General features: G+C 62.7%; 3 protein-coding genes across 10 annotated transcripts; 1 reads left to right on the plus strand and 2 right to left on the minus strand.

Annotated features, from left to right (window-relative positions):
* Positions 1 to 69: 69 nt before the first annotated feature.
* On the minus strand, positions 70 to 4107 carry MRPL12 (mitochondrial ribosomal protein L12). 2 transcript variants are annotated; one of them, XM_049635498.1, is made up of 5 exons: positions 3514 to 4035; positions 2704 to 2890; positions 2462 to 2545; positions 389 to 523; positions 70 to 260 (listed from the first exon to the last, which is right to left on the minus strand). In XM_049635498.1, the coding sequence occupies exons 1-5, from the start codon at positions 3585 to 3587 to the stop codon at positions 144 to 146; spliced, it is 597 nt and encodes a 198-aa protein (XP_049491455.1). In that variant the 5' UTR covers positions 3588 to 4035; the 3' UTR covers positions 70 to 143. The 2 variants fall into 2 exon arrangements, with proteins under 2 accessions (XP_049491455.1, XP_049491454.1); XM_049635497.1 differs by lacking the exons at positions 70 to 260; positions 389 to 523 and having other exon boundaries at positions 2115 to 2545; positions 3514 to 4107.
* A 954-nt stretch (positions 4108 to 5061) lies between these two features.
* Positions 5062 to 19462, minus strand: HGS (hepatocyte growth factor-regulated tyrosine kinase substrate). 5 transcript variants are annotated; one of them, XM_049635493.1, is made up of 22 exons: positions 19339 to 19462; positions 17789 to 17873; positions 17383 to 17458; positions 16893 to 16985; positions 15100 to 15217; positions 13788 to 13840; positions 13316 to 13384; positions 12492 to 12616; positions 11533 to 11611; positions 11299 to 11397; positions 11073 to 11174; positions 10430 to 10468; positions 10202 to 10345; positions 10050 to 10109; positions 9314 to 9524; positions 8795 to 8967; positions 8559 to 8699; positions 8288 to 8465; positions 6585 to 6718; positions 6390 to 6509; positions 6107 to 6196; positions 5062 to 5719 (listed from the first exon to the last, which is right to left on the minus strand). In XM_049635493.1, the coding sequence occupies exons 1-22, from the start codon at positions 19373 to 19375 to the stop codon at positions 5609 to 5611; spliced, it is 2337 nt and encodes a 778-aa protein (XP_049491450.1). In that variant the 5' UTR covers positions 19376 to 19462; the 3' UTR covers positions 5062 to 5608. The 5 variants fall into 5 exon arrangements, with proteins under 5 accessions (XP_049491450.1, XP_049491449.1, XP_049491448.1 ...); XM_049635492.1 differs by having other exon boundaries at positions 11073 to 11168; positions 15100 to 15223; XM_049635491.1 differs by having other exon boundaries at positions 15100 to 15223.
* Positions 17452 to 22161, plus strand: ARL16 (ADP ribosylation factor like GTPase 16). 3 transcript variants are annotated; one of them, XM_049635503.1, is made up of 5 exons: positions 19547 to 19734; positions 19891 to 19949; positions 20426 to 20539; positions 21113 to 21228; positions 21393 to 22161. In XM_049635503.1, the coding sequence occupies exons 1-5, from the start codon at positions 19674 to 19676 to the stop codon at positions 21583 to 21585; spliced, it is 543 nt and encodes a 180-aa protein (XP_049491460.1). In that variant the 5' UTR covers positions 19547 to 19673; the 3' UTR covers positions 21586 to 22161. The 3 variants fall into 3 exon arrangements, with proteins under 3 accessions (XP_049491459.1, XP_049491460.1, XP_049491458.1); XM_049635502.1 differs by lacking the exons at positions 19547 to 19734; positions 19891 to 19949 and adding an exon at positions 17452 to 17565; XM_049635501.1 differs by lacking the exon at positions 19891 to 19949 and having other exon boundaries at positions 19547 to 19714.
* Positions 22162 to 22690: the final 529 nt, after the last annotated feature.

The raw sequence follows: 22690 nt of genomic DNA on the forward strand, positions 1-22690 counted from the left end.
GGAGCAGAGATGGCAGAGCCAGTGCCAGAGCTCTGCCCTGAAGCCGCTCCCACCACGGGTCCCGGATGCCAGGGCTGGAGCAGGAGGGGGCCTCCCCCAGGTCAGGTCCCAGGGACCCCAGTCCACCAGTCCTCAGAGCTGGCCTATTCTAGAACCACGGTGCCGCCCACCGCCTCCAGGGCTGCCTTGATCTTCTCCGCCTCGGCCTTGGAGACATTGGCTTTGATCTCCTGGGGCAGGGACTCCACCAGCTTCTTTGCCTGCCAGAGAGCAAAGTCAGAAATGGGGCCCATGTTGCCCCAAAAAACCCTGCAGTAGGAGGGGCCGGTCTGAGTACCGTTAGCACGTTAGCGGCAACAGCCAGAGGGCTGTGCGGCGCGGAGCTCACCTGGACGAGGTTTATGCCCTGGATGTAGTTCTTGATTTCTTTGATCAGCCTCACTTTGTCCACGGGCTTTGCCTCTGTCAGGCGGACGGTGAAATGCGTCCGCTCTTTCTGTCTGGGGATGTCTTCCTCTGCCCCCTGGGAGAGGGAGAGAGAAAGGATGGGGTAAAGCAGGCACATTCGGTCCTGTGGCCCCAAAGTCGCCAAGATGGCACAGCAAGGCCCGCCATTCCAGCGGGAGGCCGCGCCGGGCAGCCGGGCTCAGGACAAACTGGTCCGCCTCGTCAGCGCCGGGGCCCCTCCCTCACGTGCTCCTCGGCGACACCTGCTCCGTCGCTGGAAACCTTGCCATCTCTCCGGAGGCGGTTCTGAAACCACCTCCCCCCACCCCGACCCCGCTCAGGTTCCCTCGTCCCTTAAAAACAGTCACTTGTGGCCGGTCAGGGTGACACCAACAGTGCTCGGCCCATCCTCGGGTGAGCCCCAAATCACATGGACAAATTTGCAGCTGCACCGTCCCCAGGTGACCAGTGGAGGACTGGGGTTGACAGAGCCTCTCTCACCACATGTGAAGATACAGCACCGCGGAGAGCAGGGGGCACGCAGCCCGGCAGCCTGGGGTGTCCTGCTTTGCACCTGCCCTATTATTAACAGTGTTCCTTCGCCCCCCGAAGTGTCCCAGTTTAGATGACAGACTTCAGAGTAACTCTCTCTCCTTGTCCCAAACGTTCAGGCTGAACATGATGAGTCTGTAAAGCTACCACTTCGTGGCAGGTGGGGGAGTGGATGTGATGCCAGGGGAGCCACAGACACATATGGAGCCGGGAGGGCACTCTACGGGACCCCTGACCTGGTCTCCTTGGTAGGGGATGGATGGCCAGGGAAAGGAGACCGAGGACAGTGATCCAGACTTCAGACACCCAATGACCAAATGCAATTCACAGACCTCGTATAGATTTGGGTAAACCAACTGTTGTAAAGTCTGGAAGCATTAGCTAAATCTAAATAGACTGAGATAGAAAACCACTGCTAATTACGTTTGTTGTACAAATGGCTCCTGGCTACGTCAGTACCTGCGTTCTTAGAGATGTGGGCTGGAGCGCACCAAGAAAGGACAGATCAGAAATGTGCCCTGAGGGGCACCTGGGTGGCTCAGTCAGTTAAGTGTCTGACTTCGGTTCAGATCACGATCTCATGGTTTGTGGGTTTGAGCCTCACGTCGGGCTCTGTGCTGACAGCTCAGAGCCTGGAGCCTGCTTCAGATCCTGTGTCTCCCTCTCTCTCTGCCCCTCCCCTACTTGTGCCGTCTCTGTCTCTCAAAATAAATAAAGGTTAAGAAAAAAAAAAAGAAGCAAAAAACAAAGAAAGAAAGAAAGAAAGAAAGAAAGAAAGAAAGAAAGAAAGAAATTTGCGTTAAGCTTCAAAGGACAAATGAATTAAATATCAAAACCTTACTAATTATCGAGACTGGAGACAGATACACAGGGCATTATTTGCAGTTGCAGACAGAACTTCGAAACTTTTTGTAAAAATTGCAACAGCCCCCAACCAAACTAAAAAACCTAGAAAACAAAAAACAAATTCACGTGTGGCTTCAAGTCTGCTTGTTTCCTTACAGAGGCTCCAGCCTGTCCAGCGCCTCCCCACCTCGCCGCTCCAGCCCGACGTGCCCCCACGGCTCTCTCGCGTGCAGTCCCCTTGCAGCTGGCCTCCTGTATCCTCACATCTCCTCGGCTTTAGGGCCTTTCTTGACATCATAACCCTCCTCTCCCCTCAGCTTCTTCCCTACTTTTTTCTCGTAGCACTTGAGTTCAAGTCCTGCTATTCAACAAACATTTTCTTCTCCTTTGACTCATTGTCAATTCCCCCCGCGAAAACATGGTCTCCGCGCGGGCAGGGACCCGCACACCCTTGGCAGGGCTGCAGGGGAACCCACAGCCAGCACACACAGGTCTGCAGGGCGCGCTGACTGATGCAGGGCCAAGACAAGGGACAATGGGAGAAATCTGGGCGTCGGGCCATGTGACACGAGGCAAGACGGGGGCCTTTCGGCACAGGACCCTGGCCTGGGCTCACCTCTGCGGCTGCTGCAGCAGGGGCAGCACCAGGCACTGTGCCACCCATTGGCATGAGTCCAACATCCTGGATCTTCAGGGTTTTCTGCAGGGAGGGGAGAGAGCAATCTCAGTAGCTGCCCATCACACCCAAGATAAACACACAGCCTGGCACGATCCTCACATTCAGAGGGCACACTCTGGACGATTTACTACACACCCCAAATACACCAGGAACAAGACACAGGCCGGGGCCTGTGGTACCTTCAGAAGCTCGTTGAGATCTGAGATCTCCAAGAGCGTGAGGCTGGCGATGTCCTGGACCAGCTGCTGGATCTTGGGGGGATACTCCTTGGGGGCGTTATCCAGGGGTGCGCCGGCGAGGGCCTCCCCCATTCGAGGGCTGCTGCATCTCATCAGCCGCACAGCGCAGACGCGGGGCACCTGTTGCCTAGCCCCCCAAACAAAGCTGTCAGCCTGGCACAGGCCAGTGACACAGACCAGACAGGTTGATGGTAAGAGCGCGGTTCTAGCTCCTAGGTCCCAACCCAGGGTTCTCAGATTCCAGGGTCCACGCAAATAAGGGGATTTCCCAGCTACCTTAAGTACTTCAAAGAGCCGTAGAAATGCACGCAATTATCTGCAGACAGACCACCCACACCGTTAAGTTCCCGTGTCGGAAAACTCTCTATCAACCCACGGGAGCAGGGCAGTAGCCTGACGGCATTTTGCTACACTAAGGCCTTCAGAACCTGGGGCCCTCGGACGGCACAACGCCGGGCCCATCGACGGAAGACCTCCAACGTCACTAGGCCTGTAGGGGAAACTGAGGCCCGCAGAGTGGCAGGGACCTGAGCAAGGTCATCTGGGACCACCCCTAGCACTCTGCGCAGCACGCGTGGTTAGGGGGCCGGCAAGTGGGGACCCCCGCGACCCGCACCGCCTCCGGGCCCCACCGAGTCGGGGGTGGCATCCCGCCCGCCGCACGCGGACACCGCCCCCAACCTGCACCCTCAGTTGCCGGCCCAGGGCCCCGACCCTGCCGCCCCGCCAGCCCTCGGCGGACCGTGGTACCTGGCGAGACGGAGCGCAGCGCCCTGACGTCTGAGACACGGCCCCCAAAAGGGGCGAGCGGCCGCCGGCAGCATCGGTCCGCGGGCGGGAAGGTCACACGCGGCTCCCCAGGAGGAGGACGCTCTAGCCGCCCGGGCCGCCGAGCATACGAGCTGCGTGAGGACGCTCTAGCCGCCGAGGCCGCCGAGCATACGAGCTGCGCGAGGGCGCTCTAGCCGCGCGGGCCCGACGGGCGAGAGAGTTGGGGACCGACGCTCTAGCCGACGAAGCCGCCGGGCAAACGAGTAGGAGAGGACACTCTAGCCGCACCTCGCGCTCCCTTCCCGAGATTACCCACTAGGCGGCGAACCGCGCAGGCGTAGAGGGTCGTTGGTGGTGGCCGGGGGCCTGGGGCTGGACGGTGACCGGCTGGGGGCCCTCTACTCGCTGGGGGAATCAAGGCCAGAAAAGGCCGCCGCTTGGAGCCAGGCTCCGTCCGATTCGGGGAGGCGGTCCCGGCCCCCGGGCAGCCCCGCCAGGGAGAACCTGGGGAAGCCTCGCGGCGGCTGACAACGAATTTCCGCCGCCGCGGGGCGGGCACGGGGATCCCAGGTGTCCTTTCTCCGCAGGTCCGTGCTGGGGGCCTTGGCCGCCCGCAGCCAGGAGCCACCTAGTGCGGGGAGCCCCCGCTGCCCTTGGGCAGTCTTTTCCTTGGTTTCCTCCTCCTTCTGAAGGATTGCCTTTCTCGGCCGCGCGGTTCCCGTAGCCTCGGGAGCGCCTCGGCAGCTGAGTTGGGGGCTCTCCCCTTACAGCGTTGCCAAGGGTTGTGATTGAGCTCTGAAGGGTCGAGGGATGGAGCCCTGGACGGGAGGGCTAGCCGCACACCTGGCTCTGTCTCCAGCTGCCTTTCCAGCCAGCTCCCAGACATCCCGCACCTGCTCTTCTGCTTAGACCTCTGTAGCTCCACCCCGCTCAGCCAACACCTGCCCTGAGGGCCCTGGGTCTCTCCTCTTCCAGCTCATTTTCCAAGAGCCAGGCGTGGAACCGCACTTTAGATCACGAAAGCAGAGCCCTCCTCTGCCTCAACCTCTTGCTCTCCTGGCCCTGCTTTTGACCTGCACTCAGATCACCTATTAAACTAGTCCATTCTTTCTCAGAAGAGCTCATGCCAGGGTCATCTAAGAGACTTGGTATTTAAGGTGTGAAATGTTTTGAACTCTAGACGCAAAGGGCTGTGAGTTTACATTCTTAAAATATTTTCTTCCAGACCACGACTGGTATAGAATCAGACCAGATCCTTGGGCTTTGCAAGTCTTGGAGGAGTCTGGGCAGAGCAGAGCCAGGTGGAGAGGGCTGCTGCTGGGCTCCCCAAGGGCACAGCTCGATGGCGCCCAGTTTCCAGGCCGGGAGCAGATCTGCAGCTGCTGCCAGAGAGTGTCCACCCCTGGCAACTGCCTGTGGAGCTGTGCCAGGCTTGGAGGACAGGCTGGCCTACGGACACATGCCCACACGCCCCTGCCCAGACCTGGGCCGGCTGCCTACCACCTTCTTTCCGAACAGACACTCCAATACTTGTTGAAAGACGTTTTATTTTCAGTGTTCCATTCCGTCTACTCAGGGCACTGGATGACATGGCAGCTCAAAAGCAGAGAAGCTGGAGATGAACCCCCACCTTCCCGTGAGGGCCGGGGGTGCCTGCTGACCGCTGGGGGGCACGCACACGAGTCAGACCACAGGCTGCACAGGCTCACGGTGCAGATGGGAGGGCACAGGCTGCACGGGACAGAAGGGCCCCACTCCAGCAGCCCTCACAGGACCTGACACACTGGGCTGGGGGCTCCCTCTCAGAGAAGGTCCTTCCCTCCCACCCTCTGAGGCTTGGCCCTGGGGAAAGAGGTCAGAGACCCAACTCAGGGAGATGGGGATGAGGGTAGGGCCTGGAGCACGAGGAGTCAGCAGAAGAGGACAGAAAGGGGGAAGGGCCACCCCCTGCCTGTAGCAGGGACACTACATGGCGGTAAGAGGAGAGCAAGGCAGGACGATGCTAGTTAGAGACGGAGGCAGGGGTTTCAGAGAACCGTAGTGTTGTTCTGGATGGCCAGCTCCCAGCTGGGGATCAGTCAAAGGAGATGAGCTGGGCTTCACTGCCCTGTGCCGGAGGGCCCTGTGCCGGCGGCTGCTGGGCCACGGGGGGCGGCTGCTGGGGGGGTCCCCCTGAGGGCGCCATCTGGAGGGGACACAGAGGAACCATTGGCCCCACCTTCCCACCCTCTACTGGCTGTTCTATAGAATGCTCTGCCCTGGTCTCAGCCCCAGGGAGGCCCCAGCCCCACTCCCTCCTCCCAGCGTGTGGCCGGTTCCCGTTTCTCTTCCTGCCCCAGCATAGACCCCACGCGTTCCCAACCAACGTCTGTGGAGTTGAGCTGACTTGGCCTCGAACTTTTAAGGGAACGTGCGTAGCTTGGATATCTGCGGGTGCTGTGGCGTGCGTGCGGTGTGTGTTGATGTCCTCACTGCTGGGAACCAGTCCTGGCCTGCACTGTCTGTCCTCCCCAGGCCAGCCCCACCACCCTCAGCGTCCTGAGCCTTGCCGGCAGCCTGGGGAGAGGCTCACCTGCTGGTACATGGGCTGCTGCCCTGAGATGTAGGGCTGCTGTGGGGGCGGCATCGGTGTGTCCTGGCTGGGAAGGGTGTTCATGAGGTTCTGCGAAAATGAAGCGAAACTCACATTAAGGAGTCCTGCCGACAATAAAGGGGGGGCATTTCTGACCTGAAAAATCAAACGCCCACCAGCTAGGAGACCCTAACGGTGGGGAAGGGGGTGTTGAGCAGGATGGCCTGCCCTGCCCAGTGCTCCCCTGGCGTCTTTTCCGTGTGGACGCCTCACAGTCTCTCACCTGCATGCTGTACGGCTGGTAGCCCATGGACACCGACTGGCTCCCCATGTAACCCATGGCACCGGACTGTGGAGGCTGGGAGATGGCCGGGAGGCTCTGTGGGGCCTGGGAGGCCACGTTCTGTGGAGGGAAGGGCGTGATGGGACAAAGGCTGGGGTCCTCTCCCCGGGAGAGGGCGCGGCCCCACCTGCCTACCTGATAGCCCTGCGTGGGGGTGGGCTGATAGGAGGAGTAGGCTGGGCTGGTGGTGGGTCCGGCCGGGCCCTGGGGGGCCGCCTGCGCACCGGCGGCTCCTGCCGGGTACATGTAGGCGCTCACCATGCCGGGATCTGCAGGGGAGAGGAGCAAGCTGGCTGTCCTGCAGGGTGGGGGGCGGGGAGGGGCAGCACTTCGGAGTCTCCCTTTTTGTCGTGACTTTTGGGAGCGAGTTCATGTTTCACGTTCTCCCAAAAAGAAAAGCAACGAAATCAACGAGAACAGGAGAGGAGTTCTAAAACAGAATGAAATCAGAAGAGATGAACCAAACTGTACTGACAGTGACAGGAGGACACGGGAAGTTGGCGAAAATGAGCCCTCGGGCCTTCGGAAACTCAGCGTCTGGACCCTGCGTCCTCGGCCGAGAGAGGACCACAGACCTAGTGAACCTGTCAGCGAGCGCCTGTCCCCAGTGGCTCGGGCTGGCGTTCCCGGAGCCACTTTGTGTGTATCCCAGGAACGAACAAAACAGCACACGTGGAGTGGACGAGAGGCAGGAGTTAGAGGCGTGGGAAGGGGAGGGAGCCCCGTGCGGCATCACCGAAGCTTTGCCTGCCGGAAGACAAGCCGCGCGTGTGCATCTACACGTCCCGGCGGTCCCCTGCGCTGAGCGCGCCTGGGCCCGGGTTGCCAAAGAGCCTCCGCTATCAGGACCAGGGGCTCGCTGGACGGGAGCTACGTTTCAGGAAATGGAGCAGCCGAAGCGGTTTCCTGGGGCCACAGGAAACCCTGTGACCATCTGAGCGTCCAAACACACTGTGAAATTTGAATAAAATGGGTCTGCCTGATGAAAAAGTAGACAGGAGAGAACAAAAAGTGCCTTCTTATTTTGAACAGACCTCTGATCAACGGGAGGAACGAGACAGTCACCGTTTGGCAAACGTTATGATAAACTCAGACAAAATTAGCAAAAAACATTAAAACCACGAGCTAAAGCCTGCAGAAGAACAAGGATGTAGGTGTCTTATCTCCTCGCCAGGGTCTTGTTGGTTACGAGAAAACCGTCCCCTCCGGGGAGGACACCCAACAGACGGCCCACGCACCACGTGGCCAGCGGCCGACTGTGCCTTCCTGCTGAACACTGTAGCCCCCCGATGACTGGCCCAAACACAGCCACGGGCCGTCACGCCGACTGAGACCAGACAAAACCCACTGACGGGTGGTCTGCAAGACATGGGCCAGGGCTCTTTGAGAAGTCCGTATCATGAAACACACAGAGTAGGAACATTCTAGGTTAGGGACAAAAAGAAACAGAACCAGTAAAGACAACAACCGTGGGGTTCCTACTGGCACAAAGAGATGTGTGAGAGCTGAACCCGGCTGCGGAGGACGTCACACCACGGCCTCAGGGGCTCCTAGCGTGGCATCCATGCCCAGGCCGTGAGGGAGTGACCTGGTTTTAGGACACGCATGCTGAGACCACGAGGAGCAAAGGGCATCGTGCCTGCCCCTTACTCTAAGAGGTTCAGGAGAGGGCACGCGTGCCCGTATGAAGAGAGTGCAAACGTAACGAAACGTTAACGTGGGGAAAACCTGGAAAGCTCTCGGTGCTGTTTTCACTTTCCTGCAAATCCAAAATTACTCCAGAACGAAGAAGGATAAGCTGGTGGTCTGGGGCTCATCGGAGGTGCCCGCCCTGTTACCTGCTCCGGCCCCAGGCATGCCGGGGTAGGGGCTGCCGGCAGTGGGCGCCGGCTGGCTCATGTACACGGTGTGCATGGGGGAGCCCTCCACCGAGCCTGCTGGGCTGAAGGTGCCTGGGAAGCTGGTCGGGCCGGAGGGCTGGTAGAGCACGCCCCCGGCCGCGGGCACGGCCTGGAGCTGCGGACAGAGAGAGACGACGGTCAGGGCGGACAGGGCAGTACGTGGTCGCGGGCGTCCCCGGCTAGGGGTGGGCCCGGCGGGGGTGCGTGCCTGGGCGTAGGGCAGGGAGAAGGCGGGCATCTGGGCCCGCATCTGGATGGTCTGCTTCTGCTGCTCCAGGCGCATCTGGCGCTCCTTCTCCTGCTCCTGCAGGCGCTGGATGGCCAGCTGCCGCTGTACCTCCAGGTATTCCTGCGGGCCACGGGGCAGGGGTCAGGGCCGCCGGCAACCTGGGCGCCCCCCCCCCCCCCCCCCCCCCCCCCCCGCCCCGGGGCCGACCGCCGCACCTGCTTTTTCTGCCGCATGATCTCCAGCTTCTGGGCCAGCTGTATCTGGCGCTGGCGCTCGGCTTCCTCAGCTGCCCGGCGAAGCTTCTCCCGGTGCTCTTCCCGCAGGGCGCTGAGGGCCCCACGGGCATCGCGGATCTGCGCCAGCTTGTCCTGCAGCCCCTCGTAGTATACTGTGGGGAGAGGGCGGAGCCGGGAGCCCTTGGGGTGGGTGGGAAGCGCTGGCCGCCCAGGGCTGGGCTCCCACTCCGGACAATGGCCACCGGGCCTGCCCCTGCCCAGCCAAGGGCTTGGCGACAGGGCACGGCCGGGGTGTGGGCTTCTCAGGGGCAGGGCCGGGGGTGGGATTCCTCCTTGAGCGGACTGCCCTATGCTCAGCGGGGTACTTCCCACCGCTGGGGGCACTTCCCCGCCCCCACCCTAAAAACCTTTGCCGCGCCCACGGCGACCGGGCCGGCACTGCCCCGAGGGGCGCAGCGAGGCCGCCGCGGAAGGTCCCCCGTGCGCCGCGGCACCTACGCCTGCGCTCGTCCAGCTGGTTGAGCAGTTCCAGCAGCTGGGGGTGCATGCTGTTGATGGACTGGAACAGGGACAGCACGGCCGAGTCGTTGGTGATGCTGCGGCCGCGCACGTGGTTGCTCTTCATGCGGTTGACGAAGGTGGTGACGGCGTTCTGCAGGGCCTTCAGAAACTGCGCGTGGCTCTCCTCCGACTCCCCGTTCTGGAATTGCTGCTCGGGACACACGTGGGACCTTGCGGAGCGTCCCCGCCCCACCCCGTGCCCTCCAGGGCCCCCAGACAGGACCCGCCACTCCAGGCGCTATGCTCCGACCCTGCTGTGCATCTGACTCGATCCTCCCAATGGTGCCGCTGAGCCCCAAGGAGCCCCAGGAGCGCCTCCTGCACTGGGCTCCGTGTCGGCCAGGACGGAGCTGGCCGAGCTTGGGCGGCCTGGCTCGGAAGCCTTCAAGGTGGCCTGATTCCCTTGAAGAGGCCCTGGTCTGTTAGTCAATGGCCCACAGAGCCCCCAAGCCCCAGGACAGGGCAAACAAAGATTCATCCGGGTGGTTCTGGGCTGCCCTACAATATTCTGATCCACGCCAGGCAGCAGGTGGCCAAGAGCCAGCTGGTGCGCAGGGGTTCCATGGAGTTCTCCGCTGGAACAGCTCGCCTCCGGGAGGTCGCTGTGGGCGGGGCCCTGGCCCCACCAGGAGTAGTGCCTGTAACGGGGCCCTCAGAGGGGGCCACAGCTTACCTCGCCAAAGGGGCCGCTGGAGGGGGCCACGGGCTGAGAGTCTGTCTCCGGGAGGGGCGTCTGGAAGAGGCCAGAGGGTGAGAGGGGCGTCCGGCCTATCCCAGGCGCCGCCCCCCCAGGACCGTGGGCCTGGAGTGCCGAGAGCAGCCCACCTCCAGCGCACTGGCAGGGACTGTGTGCCCCTCCGCGGGCGGGGCAGCCGGCTCCGTCAGGGGCGCGGGGGCAGACGGCGTGGGGCTCTTCCGGGACTCCTCCTGCTTCTTCTCCCAGTAGTTCCGGTTGAGGTACCGGGCAAGCTGCACGGGCAACAAAGGTCACTCCCGAGGAACAAGGAGCTGCATGGGAAAGCACCACGCGCAGAGGCACCCTCGCCCCCTCACCTCAGGGTCGATGTCCTCAGCCAGAGGCGCCGACGAGGTCTGGGGAGACACAGGCCAGATCGGCAGTGACCCACGGGCTCGAACACTCACCCAGCTCCTCCCAGGCCATCGCTCAGGATGCTGGGATGCCACGGCCGTGACAGTGGGCACTGAGCACCGGCCAGTCTGTCCGAGGGGCCCCCGGGGCTCTGGGTGTGGTACCCCCACGCCGCTTCCCAGAAACCACACTGTAACGTCCCAACGGCAGGTGCAGGGTCTCCTTAGGCCCTTGGCCAGCTGGCCCCCCTGCTCGTGCAGCCCCGCAGAGCCCACGATGACTTCCTAAATCTTCCTCCCCACCTGCCACCCACCCCCTATTTACAGAGGGAGCTAAAGCCAGAAAAAGGCAGACCCCTTTTGACCCCAGGGTTCACCCATCTCCTCTTGCTCGGGGCGGGGGCGGGGCTGGGGGGGATGCCTCCAGCCTTCCCATGTCCTCTCCCCTCACAGGGGACCCCTGGCCAGGGGCAGGAAGGCCGGGGAGGTCCTGCCCGGACCTCGACCTGCACCCACCCCATCAGGCGCCGTCTTTTCTGGGGCAGCCCTCTGGCCTGCCTCCCCACCCCCTGGCACAGAACCGCGGCCCGGCCTGGGATGGGCTCACCACTGGCGAGGAGTACAGGCTGCTGGCAGGGGGCGCCGACGAGGCCACGGGCGCGGGTTCTGCTTTGGGGTACGTGGCAGCGGCGTAGGCAGACTTCTGTCTCTGCCGGAGCAGGGAAGCGTCAGGACGCAGGCGGACTAAGCCTCCACACTCCTCGGCCCTCCCCAAACGTCTAGGGACGTTCTCCCCCCGTGCCCCCAGACCGGGGGAGCCTCCCTCGGCTCACCATCCTCTCCTTCTCCTCAGCCTCTGACTGAGACAGGGCCAGGGCCAGCTGCAACTCCTCCTCCTCTTGCAGGGCCGTCTCGTCCCGCTTGGGGGGCAGCTGGGGACAGACAGGCCGGTGAGCGGGGCCCGGGGCCAGGAGTACCTGGGACTGCCGGGACAGGGGGCCGCTCAGGTACTCTGGGGGCAGCTGGGGACAGACAGGCCGGTGAGCGGGGCCCGGGGCCAGGAGTACCTGGGACTGCTGGGACAGGGGGCTGGTCAGGTACTCTGGGGGCAGCTCCGCTGTGGACGACGCCTTTCCTTCTGCTTTCCTGGAGGTGAGAGAACGTTGGGTGGCCGAGAACCTCACCCCAGCCCCCCGCATCCCCACAGAATGACGACAGAAGTGCCACAGGCCATGCTCTAGAGAAAAGCCGGTCCCTCAAACCAGCTGTCGCCTCTGGGATGCGGGACCCTGGGCAAGTCACCGGCCTAAGCCCCAGCCCCCTCTCCTGAAAATGAGGTTCACACGTGGGAAAGGAAGTTTTCAGGGGAGCGGCCTGCAGACACCATCGCAGACGCCGGGAGGTGGACAGCACGGGCCTCCAGACGGGCCGCACCGAGAGGGATGAAACCTCACTCCTGGGACGGTACCAGGAGCACAGAACCAGACTCTAAGGCAGCTGAGGAGGTGGGACGGCCACCTGTCATGTGCCACGGACCTGGATGGGCCTGACAGGGACGCAGTGGAACCAGAATGGGAGCGCAAAGTAGGTGTTGGCCCCGCACTGATGTCACGCGGCCCGGTGTGACAACTGTGCTGTGCTCCCAGGAGAGCGTGCACTTCTAGGGAAACACACGGGGCTTGGGGTACAGGGGGGGCGGGGGGGCTACCCGCAGCTCGCTCGCAGAGATCCAGAATGGACATGGTGTGCGTGAACATGCAGGTGGGTGGGGAAGGGGGACCGTGCAGTTATGCCAACGTGGCGGCCTCAACACTGAGGGAGCCGTGAGGAGGCCACACCACGTGGCGTCTGCTTACCGCCCCTGCGTCTCTTCCCTAAGTTTTACGTCCAAGCTAAAAAGTTAAGAAGCACACAAACCCTAGCACCCGGCTGGCAGGTCTGAGAGCCTGGGTGCGTGCCAGCCCCCCTCCTGGACAGCCAGGACCCGGAGCCCACGAGGCCCTCGGGGCAGCCGGTGCGGACTCACTTGTTCAGCTGCTCGTAGCACGGCTCGCACACGCGCACCTCCTTCTCGATGCCGAACTTGGGGATGGTGGAGGACTTAGAGGAGCACTTGCCGCAGAAGATCTGGCCGCACGCCCGGCAGTGGTGCTGTGAACGGGGCGGGTCAGGGCGCGGCCCGCCACCGGGCCGCTGCCCTCTCGCGCCCACCCTGCCCACCTCCGCCTGCTGCTGAGTGCCCCCGGCCGGGCCTCCCCGGGTGGGAGCTGGGCCAAGAGCGGGCAGAAGGCAGGCCTGAGTGGCCCCAAAGACCCTCGGGAAGCAGCACGCTTCCAGGCTCCCGACTGCAGCCATCGTTGTGGGAGAAGTCCAATTAAAAAAACCCACGCACGAGTTGTGCTCGGGGATGAGTACTTGCGGGACAGTAGATCCGGGGCGTCAGCTGAGACCCCCCCGCCCCCCGGCCCCAGCCTGCACCATTGCCTTCTGTGCCTCAACAGGAAGGGAGGCTGCAGCCGGGGGGCTGGAGCGCACAGGCTGTCGGCCGTGAGGTGCAGCTAAGGGCGCAGCAGGCCCGGGAAACACACGCCCGAGCCTCCCGCGGCCCCAAGCCCACGGCATTCTTGTCCCCTGGGGGACGCAGCCTCGCCCAAGCTTCCTCCGACAGCACAGGCCATCAGACTCAGGACCCCTTGGTGACCAAGATGACCGCACGGCTGGGGGTGGACTTGGCCTTGGCCACCCCCCGCACCACGAGGTCACAGCCAAGAGGGAGAGGACCTCGAGTGGGTGCAGCGGCCTCACGGCAACAGCGGGTGGTCTGGGGACTGCCCCGGGGGGCACGCTCACCTTGCGGGTCACCACCCCGAACTGCACCCGGCAGCGGTGGCACTCTTCGGCATCCACCCAATCGGGGGCCTGGGGGACAGGCAGAGTCAGGGTCACGTGGCCCCCGCCTTCCCTGCCGACATGCCCACTCCCCACAAATGGGGGAAGACCCCAGAGAGCGCAGGGGCTGGGGGCCAAGTCCACAGACACGAGGAGGGAGGCCACTCCAGGACACCCTCTTCACTCTAAGCACGTGGCAGCCAGGCTCCCTGCGGGCCGCAGCGACACAACGGCGGGTCTTAGCTACGCGAGCCCGCCAGCCACAGGCACCTTGAACGACCTTCCGACCCCAGCCTGACAAGACCCAGCGGCACGTTCTCGTGGAGACGGCAGCTCCCCCGCCAATGTTCCCAACGAGCCGGGCCCCCCGGGCTTCCCTTCGGCTCCCTCAAAGCAGCCTAACTCCCAGATGCCCAGCACCCGGAGGACTCACTCTCTCTGCAGCAAACATGGCATCGCTCTCCTTAAACTCTGGGAACACGTGTCCTGGAGGAAAGAGCCCGCGGTCACCGCCGGTGCTACCCTGGCACGCAAGACCCCGACCGCCCCACCTGTCCTCGCCCCGTCTGCCCCGAGACCTTTAGGAGCCACGTTCTAACTCTTGGCATCCGCCTCCCCAAACGGACCTACAAAAGGAGGCCTAGAGCCCCTGGGTGCAGAGAGCAGCGACCTGGCACCAGGTGAGTGCGCCTGGGTGCACGAGTGGGCCTGCCCGGTACCCGAGGTGGCTCCCCACGGCCGCGCCATTCCGGGGCTGTGGCATGGAGCCTGGCCGCACTCCCACCACACCAAGGGCCTCACAGATCCTCCCTGGACCTCCCATCTGGCTCCTGGCCCCACGCTCCAGCCCCCTGTACCTCTCAGGATTCTTAAAACCAGTTCCCAAGCTTTTCTGAGACGCAGATCCCTCAAGAATTCAAGCTTCAGATGCTCTCCTCAGCAAAGTGAACGTGAGCGTATACGCACCATCCCAGGTCAGAGGTCCAGGGACTGCGGGCCTGAGGCCAACTCACCAACACGGACAGGACCCTTGTCACACGTTCTCCACAGGTTCCTACCCGCCCGTAGCCACCAGACGCTGCCCCTGCCCCAGGCCTCATTTTCAGGGCCAGAGGGCTCTGCCCAGGTGGGGGACACACCCGCTCAGCCACGGTGGCCCAGCCCTTGCCAGACCCCACCAGCTCGGCACGGCCACTGTGGCGGCGGGGAGGAACCTCAGCTGTCACGGCCCAGCTTAAAGCCCTCCTGGGACCAGCTCTGCCTGAGCTCTCCTGCGGGCCGGCACCTCCCATGCCTTCGCACCAGCCCCCCGTGGCTCCAGGGCCTCGGAACGGAATCCTCTGTGGGATTCCAGGGCCCAGCCCTTCTCACTGTCCGTTCTCGTGTTCAGGTCTGGTGTGCGAGCTGCCTGCTCCCCAGGCGCTCTCCAGCCCTCGTGCTAAACCAGCACCAGGGTTTAGAGGCAGGGTTCCCAGGCTTTGTTTCCTTCCTAGGACCTGACGCTCGGGAATTGGCTCCTTCACTAACCCTTCACTCGTGTGTCGTCTGCCTCACCCAGGGGGTGTCGGGCTGCCCCACGGCGATACCACCTCAAGCTCCCGCCACCAATCACGCAGCACGAGGCCGTCCCCCGCCCCGCACACGGTGCACACAGCCTTCCTTGGGACGGCCTGGTGCAGAGCGGCCCCTCAGCTCCTAGAGGCTGTGTCCCGAGCCTGGGACCTGACAGACCCCGCCCAGCTCACCTTCCACCTTCATGATCTGGTACGTGTCCTGGACCACCTTGTACTTGGGCTCGTTCCGGAAAGCATGCGCCCAGGCCTGGATCAGATACAGGATCTTGTTTCGGACGTTTACCTCCACCTGCCTCTGCAGAGAAAGGAGAAAGGAGAACAGACAACGAGGAGGGCCGTGAGAGATGGGAACACCAGAGAGGGGCCTTGCGAGGAAGCGGCAGGGAGACCGCGCCACTCTGAGCGCACGGGCCGGCAGGGGTGTGTGTGGGGGGGGAGCCCTGCGTGGGACACAGGGGCCACGCACGGACCCACTCCCCAGGCCCGACGCTCCTCCGTGAAGCCCGGCCCCGAGGACAAGCCCATCACAGCCATCTACCCACACAGGACCGAACTTGTCCTCAGTCCCCTAGAAAAAGCTGGGGCCTCCCTGAAGCCCAGCTCCCCAGATCCACTACCCTGCCTCCTCTTGCCCTACCCCAAGGCACCCTAACCGAGCCCAGAGGCCCCTCAGTCTGTAACCCACTGTGGCTCCAGCAAATGCCAGGCCGTAACAGGCAGAGCCCGGCAGGACTGCGTTGAGGCCGCGGACACGCGGCCGGCTGCCTCTCCTCTGGTCACAGCCAGCCTGTGTGGGTGGGGGCCGGCCGCTCCAGGAACCTCCCCGCGTGCACAGCCACCATTTCCACCAGGTTCCAGCACGGCCAGTCACATCTCCAGAGCTCTCTCGGGGACACTCAGGAAGACAGCAGGGCGAGTAAGCTGCTTCCTGGAGATGCCAAGTAGACTCACGCACGAGACCTCCGGTTCTCTCCCGTAACCTGCATCCAGTGAGTGGAGCCCTCTTTCTTACGGTTACCCTCCCTCTACAAAACGGGGTTAACAGGCTCAAGCCACGCGTGGCACATGGGATGTGGCCGTGATAGCACGAGGGGCAGGGCTAGCCCTTCTGACCTTGTAGCCAGGCCACCCTAAGGACCGCCTGGGTCACCAGTCGGAGCCCACCTCAGGCCCCAGATGGGCTCTTGGCCACGTGAGCCCACGGGTGCCCACCCGGGCCGGGAAGCGGCGGCCCCGCCCACCAGTGGTGACAGAGCCGGTATACGGGGCTGGGCTCCTTGGCCGCCCCCAGGTGGCCTCACCCCTGCGAGATGCCCTTTCACCTCAAAGAATGGCCGCACCACCTGCTCTGTGTCACCCAACCTCATGTTGTCACCACCCACATCACAATCCCTGCAGCTGGGCGGTGGCCCGTGCAGGACACTCTCTCTAGGGACTCTGGAGGACCGTCCCTCCCCTAAGAACAGAGAGTGTGAAACCCACTCCCCAAGGTGTCCCCGGTATGCCGTCTCCCCCAGCTCTCCCTCCACGAACACGTCAGACTCACGTGCCTCCCTGCTCAGAATCCTGGCTCTGCACGTGGGACAGCCCCCCCCCCCCCGCTGGCCCACGCTTCGGGGCTCCCCGCAGGCCTCCACCCGCACACCCTGCCCACAGCTACTCACGCACACACAGCTCCTTCCCCACCACCCAGTGAGGCTCTGAGCCCAGCCCCTGGGAAGCCTTTCCCCTAGGAACGGCGGGGTCTCCTCTGTGTCCCCAGACGCAGCAGCCTGGCTCACTTCTGGTGACGCCCCGACCTCACCCAGCTGGGATTCCTGAGGCTGAGGTGCTCACCTTCCTGTCCTCTGCTCTGCCCGGCACTGCTCTGCCCTAGGTGCCGGCCAACACCCAGAAGAGCCCGGCCTCGGGGGTCACTGCACTCCCCACAGTCTAGAACCGTCTGTCCCCTTCCAAGAGCCCACCTTCAACAGCTCCTTTAGCTCCTCCATAGTCTGCTTGTTGGCCACCTCATCGTGGACCGTCTGGCCGCAGTTCTTCACCACAGACTCCATGACCTGCGGGACCCGAGGAAGGGACGGGCCAAGTCACCGGTCAGGGTGGGACGCCCCTCTCGGACAGGCCCCTCGGGCAAGCCAGCCTGTCGAGGGATCCACGTGGCAGCTCTGGGTCGGGCAGCAACCGCTGCTACGTGCGCCCCTTCTGATTCCATTTTTTACTACCAGGGACAGAGACGAGAGTCCACGTCTGGGCCCCAAGTCAGCCGGCTGCAGGTGGGACAGCTGAGGCATGACCTCTATCAGGTTGCTCGTATCTCCCTCGTTCCCCAGGCAGGTGGGCAAGGCCCCAGACTCAACTCGTCTCTGCCTTCCTGACACGGACAGTGGGGTGGGGACTCTTGAGGTGGCCAGAGCGCGGGGCGGGGCGGGGGGGGGGGGCGGGGGTGCTAGTTACCTCGAGGGCATACAAAGCCACGTGGGGATTCTTGTCGTTGACTTTCTTTTTGATAGAACTCACCGCGTATTTTGCTCTGAAAGAAAAGGACGTTGGTGAAAGAAATAGAAAAACGAACCATCTCAGAAGCTAACGTGAAGAGAGCCCACCCGCCCTCTGGTCCTCAAAACCCCCAAGCAAACGGTAAGGGAATCACACACCTCCAGGCTATACAGAGAAAGCCCTTTCGTTGTCCCCAGATCCCAAAACTCCCAGTGTGGAGACCATTCACTTCTCCACCTCAGGACCTGCTCCCACGAGGGCAGGCCACTGCCGGATCTTGGCGCATCAGAGGGCACCAAGCAACCCCGAGTGCGCCATGGTGCCGCCCCCTCGCCTCTGGGCGGCACAGGCCCGCCTCACTTACTGTGTGTCCCCCTGGCGGATGAGGTCACAGATCTGGAGGATGGACTCCCAGTCGGTCTCCAGCAGAAGCTGGCTGGTAGCTTTGTCTAAAGCAAAAATGCATCGTTACTGGGGCTCGGCGTTCGTCTGATGCCCTAGGTGGCCCCAGAGCTCCGCAACAGGGAGGAGAGACCGTCTCCTTCCCATTTAAAACATCTGGACTGAATGGAAAGGCACACGAAAATCCTCTTGCCACCTGATAATGAGAGCGCTGTCCTTCTCAGAGAAAGGACAAACCGCTTAAAAAATAATGATACGGAACACCGCTTATGCACTTGTGGGCCAAATGCCGTTCCAAAGGCTTCATGCAAATGCTGAGTTCTCACACAGCCTCGCCAGCAAGGGCCTGTTTCCATCCTCTTTACCGACAAAAACAAGGAAGCCGAGAAGTGAGGTCCCACGGCTCGCTGGGGCAGAGCCAGGCAGAGTTCAACACTATACTCGGCCACCTCATCCCGCAGAGTCCCTGGTTCCCCCCAAGTTTAGCCTAGTTGACGAGATCCCAGCAAGGGCGAGGCTGGAGAAGATGCCAAGTGTTTTGTGGGATGAAGACAGGACTGACCCGGAAGAAGGACTCTCCGAATGACACCTTCACACTCTCCACATCACAGGTGCCTCAGGCAGACACACATGCTCTGTCCTCCAGCCCTGCTGCCTCTCCTCCCGGGGACACACAGGTGATCTAACGAGGTGCACCCACTCGCAGTACTGGTCTGGCAGTAACTTCGGGGTTGATCTCTGGGGGGCTGAGCCACCGCTCAGCTGCGTGTGCTCAGAACAAGGAAGGTGGCTCATCTGAGGTCTTCTCCAAAACCGTATTCAAGGGGAAAGCGTGACAGGCTCAGACTGACCACCGGAGCACAGGGAGCACTGGCCCCAAACAGAGCCCACGCAACGCAGTTTCACTGGGGGCAGAAGAGGACACGTCCCTAAACATTCATTTTCTTTGCTAAAACTCGTGACCTCCAGGAGGCTCCCAAAGGATCAGCTCCACCTCCGGCAAACAGAAAACCCGCCTTCCTAAACCACCGCGGCCTTCCGGGAGCCCAGTGGGGACAGACAGCGCCGGCCTGGTTCCCCAGGGAAGCAGCGCTCATAAGAGCGTGGCAGGTCCCAGTGAAGACACTACTGGTTCCACCGTTTGGAGCCCAATGTTTGGGGGGCACCCTCAAACCCCACGCAACCTAGGTTTTTTGGGGGAGCGGGTCTATGTGACCAGGTCACCCGTTTCCGTGACTCAGGACTTGTGGCCCGCTCAGTCAGATGCTTGTTTCCTCGGGACCGGCCCGCTCCCGGCCCAGGAGCAGAGCCCCGAGCGCAGTCGCCGCGGGCGCGGGCCCGGTCTCCTCCGCAGACCCTCACCTACTCGGGTCGGAGCCCGCGCCCAGCACCCGGGACTGCCCGGTCCCCAAAGCGCGGGCGCGCCCACCCACACCCCGGGGGCTCGGCGGCCGCCTCCCGGCTCAGCTCCCAGGACGCGGGCCGAGCCGCGGGGGGCGGGGGCCACGTTACCTAGGAGACGCTCGAAGGTGCCGCTGCCGCGCCCCATGGCGCCCCAGGACCCCGACCCGACGCCGCTGCGCTCCCCGCTGCGAACCGGCGCGCCCCCGACTTCCGCTTCCGCCTTTTCCCCGGGCGCGCGCACGCGCGCGGCGCCGGGCCGGGCCGCGAGCGGCGAGGAGGCGGGCTTTTCGGCTCGCCCCAGAGGCTGTGCGCCGATTGGGCTGCACCAGGTCCTGAGCGCCGCGAACCAATGAAGAACTTGGACGTGAGGCCTATCCAATGAAAGCGGGGTGGAGGGCGGGACTTGCGCGGGCTACGGATGCCGGGTGGAGTCCGGGGACGCGATGTGTCTTCTCCTGGGGGCCTCGGGTGTCGGGAAAACGCTGTTGGTGAAAAGGCTGCAGACTATCCTTCCGCGTCGGGCGAGGGCCCGGGGGTGGGGGGCGGGGTGCGCCCGGGGGGGCGGGGCTGGGGGCGCCGGGACGGGGGGGTTTCCCCGGGCGGGGTCCGGCTGCCGCCCGCCTTCCCTGCCTGGCTCTGGGGATCCTTGACCGCGCGCACAGCTGAGCTCCGGGGATGGGAAGGGCGACCTGGGCGATGCTCCCCCGACGCGCCCCACGGTAGGCACCCGCCCTCTCGCGGGGCTACGAGAAGGGGGTACCCTTCGCGGTTTGCAAAGTGCTTTGGGCTGTTTTAAGCGGACGCTGGAGTCCGGCCGGTCCCTGTGTTAAACCCAACCCTCAGGAGGTGAGGGGTGTCTTGGGAAGGAGACTGCCTCCTGGGACACAGCTGCAGGGGAGGTGGGTGCGGGACAGGGGCCCAGAGCCGCCCACCCCTCACCACTCTTGAGACTGCTTTTTCTGGTCGCCTCGGAGGGCGAATCCCCCGATGGGTGTGGGTGCTGCGGCCACAGTCAGCTCTGAGGGTTAGGGCGTTGGAACCCAATTTAGTCTTCCTTACGTAGGACTGTGTCTTAGGGGCTAAGCCCTTGACAAGGGGCGTTTTGGGGTTTGGATCACAGTGTAGAGAGCTGCTAGCCAGGAGTTCCCAATGGGAAAGTGCTTGTGTCCTTTGTGCATCTCGAGTTTTTCCACAGGTGGGCACCAACCTTACTGACATCGTCGTCCAGAGAAAGATTACCATCCGGGAGCTGGGGGGGTGTATGGGCCCCATCTGGTCCAGCTACTTTGGAAATTGCCACTCTCTCCTGGTAGGTCGTAATCCTTTGCACTTAAGCGTTGTCTGGTGCTGGACCTCACTCTGCGTAGGCTGAAGTTTGGGTTCCTGAGCAATTACACGAAGGCAAGGAAACGTGACCGAACTTCGAGTTGCTTCCTTTTCCGAATAGCTTGATCCCTAAGTGCTTCTGCTTCAGAGCGGACATAAAAGCTCACGCAAGGTTTGCTGAGGGGAGCGTTTATTCTCTGCCAGTAACTGGCGCTTGCTCTCTGCCTTGATCCTCTGGGTGTGTTTTATGTTTGTGTTTGAATCCCACATCTCTTGGGTTTGTCCCATCCTGGCAAAGCCTGTGCCCCAGATTCCAGGACCCTTCCTGGAAGAACTGATGACCACGTGAGTAGTGGAACTTCCACGTAGGTGAAAGCAAATGACATCAGGTCGCTCTCATGAAAGTCATTTCCCCTAACTTCTGCTGTCCCCCCAAATCCTTTGTTTAAAAGTCCTTTTGCTCTTCCTGAGCCAGGTCTTGCTGCCCCAGGGAGGGGATCTGGGAAGGACTGTCTCCATCACGGGGTGGTCCCATCTCTGTTTTCTTCCTCCCCAGTTCATGATGGACGCCGCTAACCCCACTCAGCTGTCCGCGTCCTGCGTGCAACTCCTGGGCCTCCTTTCTGCAGAGCAACTCGCAGAAGCATCCGTCTTGATTCTCTTCAATAAGATGTACGGTCTGTCTTCCTGGAGGAGAGCACGGCCGCGAGTCCTGGGAGGAGCTCCCTTGGAGTGGAGCCGGGACGGTGGCTCGTGGCTTGGGGGGTGGGGGGTACCGTGGGCTTTGGGATGCACTTGTGGCAGCCCGCCGTGACGGGGTGCTGCTTTTGCCCTAGCGATCTGCCCTGTTACGTGACCGTAGACGAGATGAAGTCATTGATCAGGCTCCCAGACATCATTGCCTGTGCCAAGCAGAACATCACCACGGCAGAAATCAGCGCCCAGAAGGGCACTGGCTTATCGGAGGTGCTGCGCTGGCTCCAGGACACCCACAGAACTGACAGGCGACTGCCGGGAGGAGAACCGTGACCGGCCGGCTCTGGGGAGGAGGCAGAGAACGGCACCGCTTGGCCTCTGGCGATCTGTTCTCGTCGGGGACGGGACGACCCGACGTGAGCCTAGGAGATGGGCTCCCGTCCTGAGTGGCGGTGATGGGTAACTGGCCTCTGAACGAAAAGATTGTCCCCAGGGCTGGGAGAGGACAGGCTTGCAGGCGGCTGCGTGTCCTGCCTGGGATGCGCTTCCCGGGATGTGCTTCCCGGGATGCGCTTCCCGGGATGTGCTTCCCGCCCACCGGGAAAGCAGCTCTACTTTCCTGACGGCGTTTGCACCGCCTGGGACCAGACTTGCTCTGGGGACTGTGGCACAAAGCCGTACCTGTGGAGTTTCCCACATGCCGACGATGTGGCCTCCGTCGTGTGAGGCCGTCACCTTAGGAAGAACCGAGCCTGGAGTCAGAACAAGAGTAGTGTCTTCATCCGTTCGGCAAACGTACATCACCCCGAGGAGGGCACGGGGCTCCCGCGGGTCGGTGCGAGTGGGAGCGGCCCTGCTAGAGCACAGGGGGTGCCGTGCTCAGCTGAGGGGGCTCACGTGGGGGGGGGGGGGGGGGGGGGGACACCTACTGGTGTATTCGTGTCCTAGAGTCTCCGTAACAAATTAGCACAAACCTGGTGGCTTAAAACAACAATTTGTGCCGACGGTTCCGGAGGCCAAACTGAAACCGACGTCAGCAGGGCTGGAGGCTCTGAGGGGAGAACGCGTTCCTTGCCTCTCTCCTGGCTTCTAGCGGCTGCCGTACTTCTTGCCGTGACTTGGCTTGTCACACACAGAACTAGAGTCCCTGCCCGTCTTCCACGGCTGCTGCTCCCTATGGGGACACCCGTCACTGGATTTAGAAGCCACCCTAAATCCAGGATGATCTCTTGAGGTCCACGATTACGTGCACAAAGGCCCTTTTCTGGAGTAAGGGGACACTTGCATGTTCCCGGTCGCAGGGAGACCTCTTTAGGGCTGCCGTGCAGCCCACTGCAGTTGGCTAAGAAGCCTCTACTCCTGGGCGTGGTTGAGTTGCTGACAAACGGCTTTCTCCATCTCAGCTGGCGGCAGGGGCTGGCTGGACCACGAAAGAATG

Source organism: Panthera uncia, chromosome E1, assembly GCF_023721935.1.
Source record: "Panthera uncia isolate 11264 chromosome E1, Puncia_PCG_1.0, whole genome shotgun sequence".
NCBI lineage: Eukaryota > Metazoa > Chordata > Mammalia > Carnivora > Felidae > Panthera > Panthera uncia.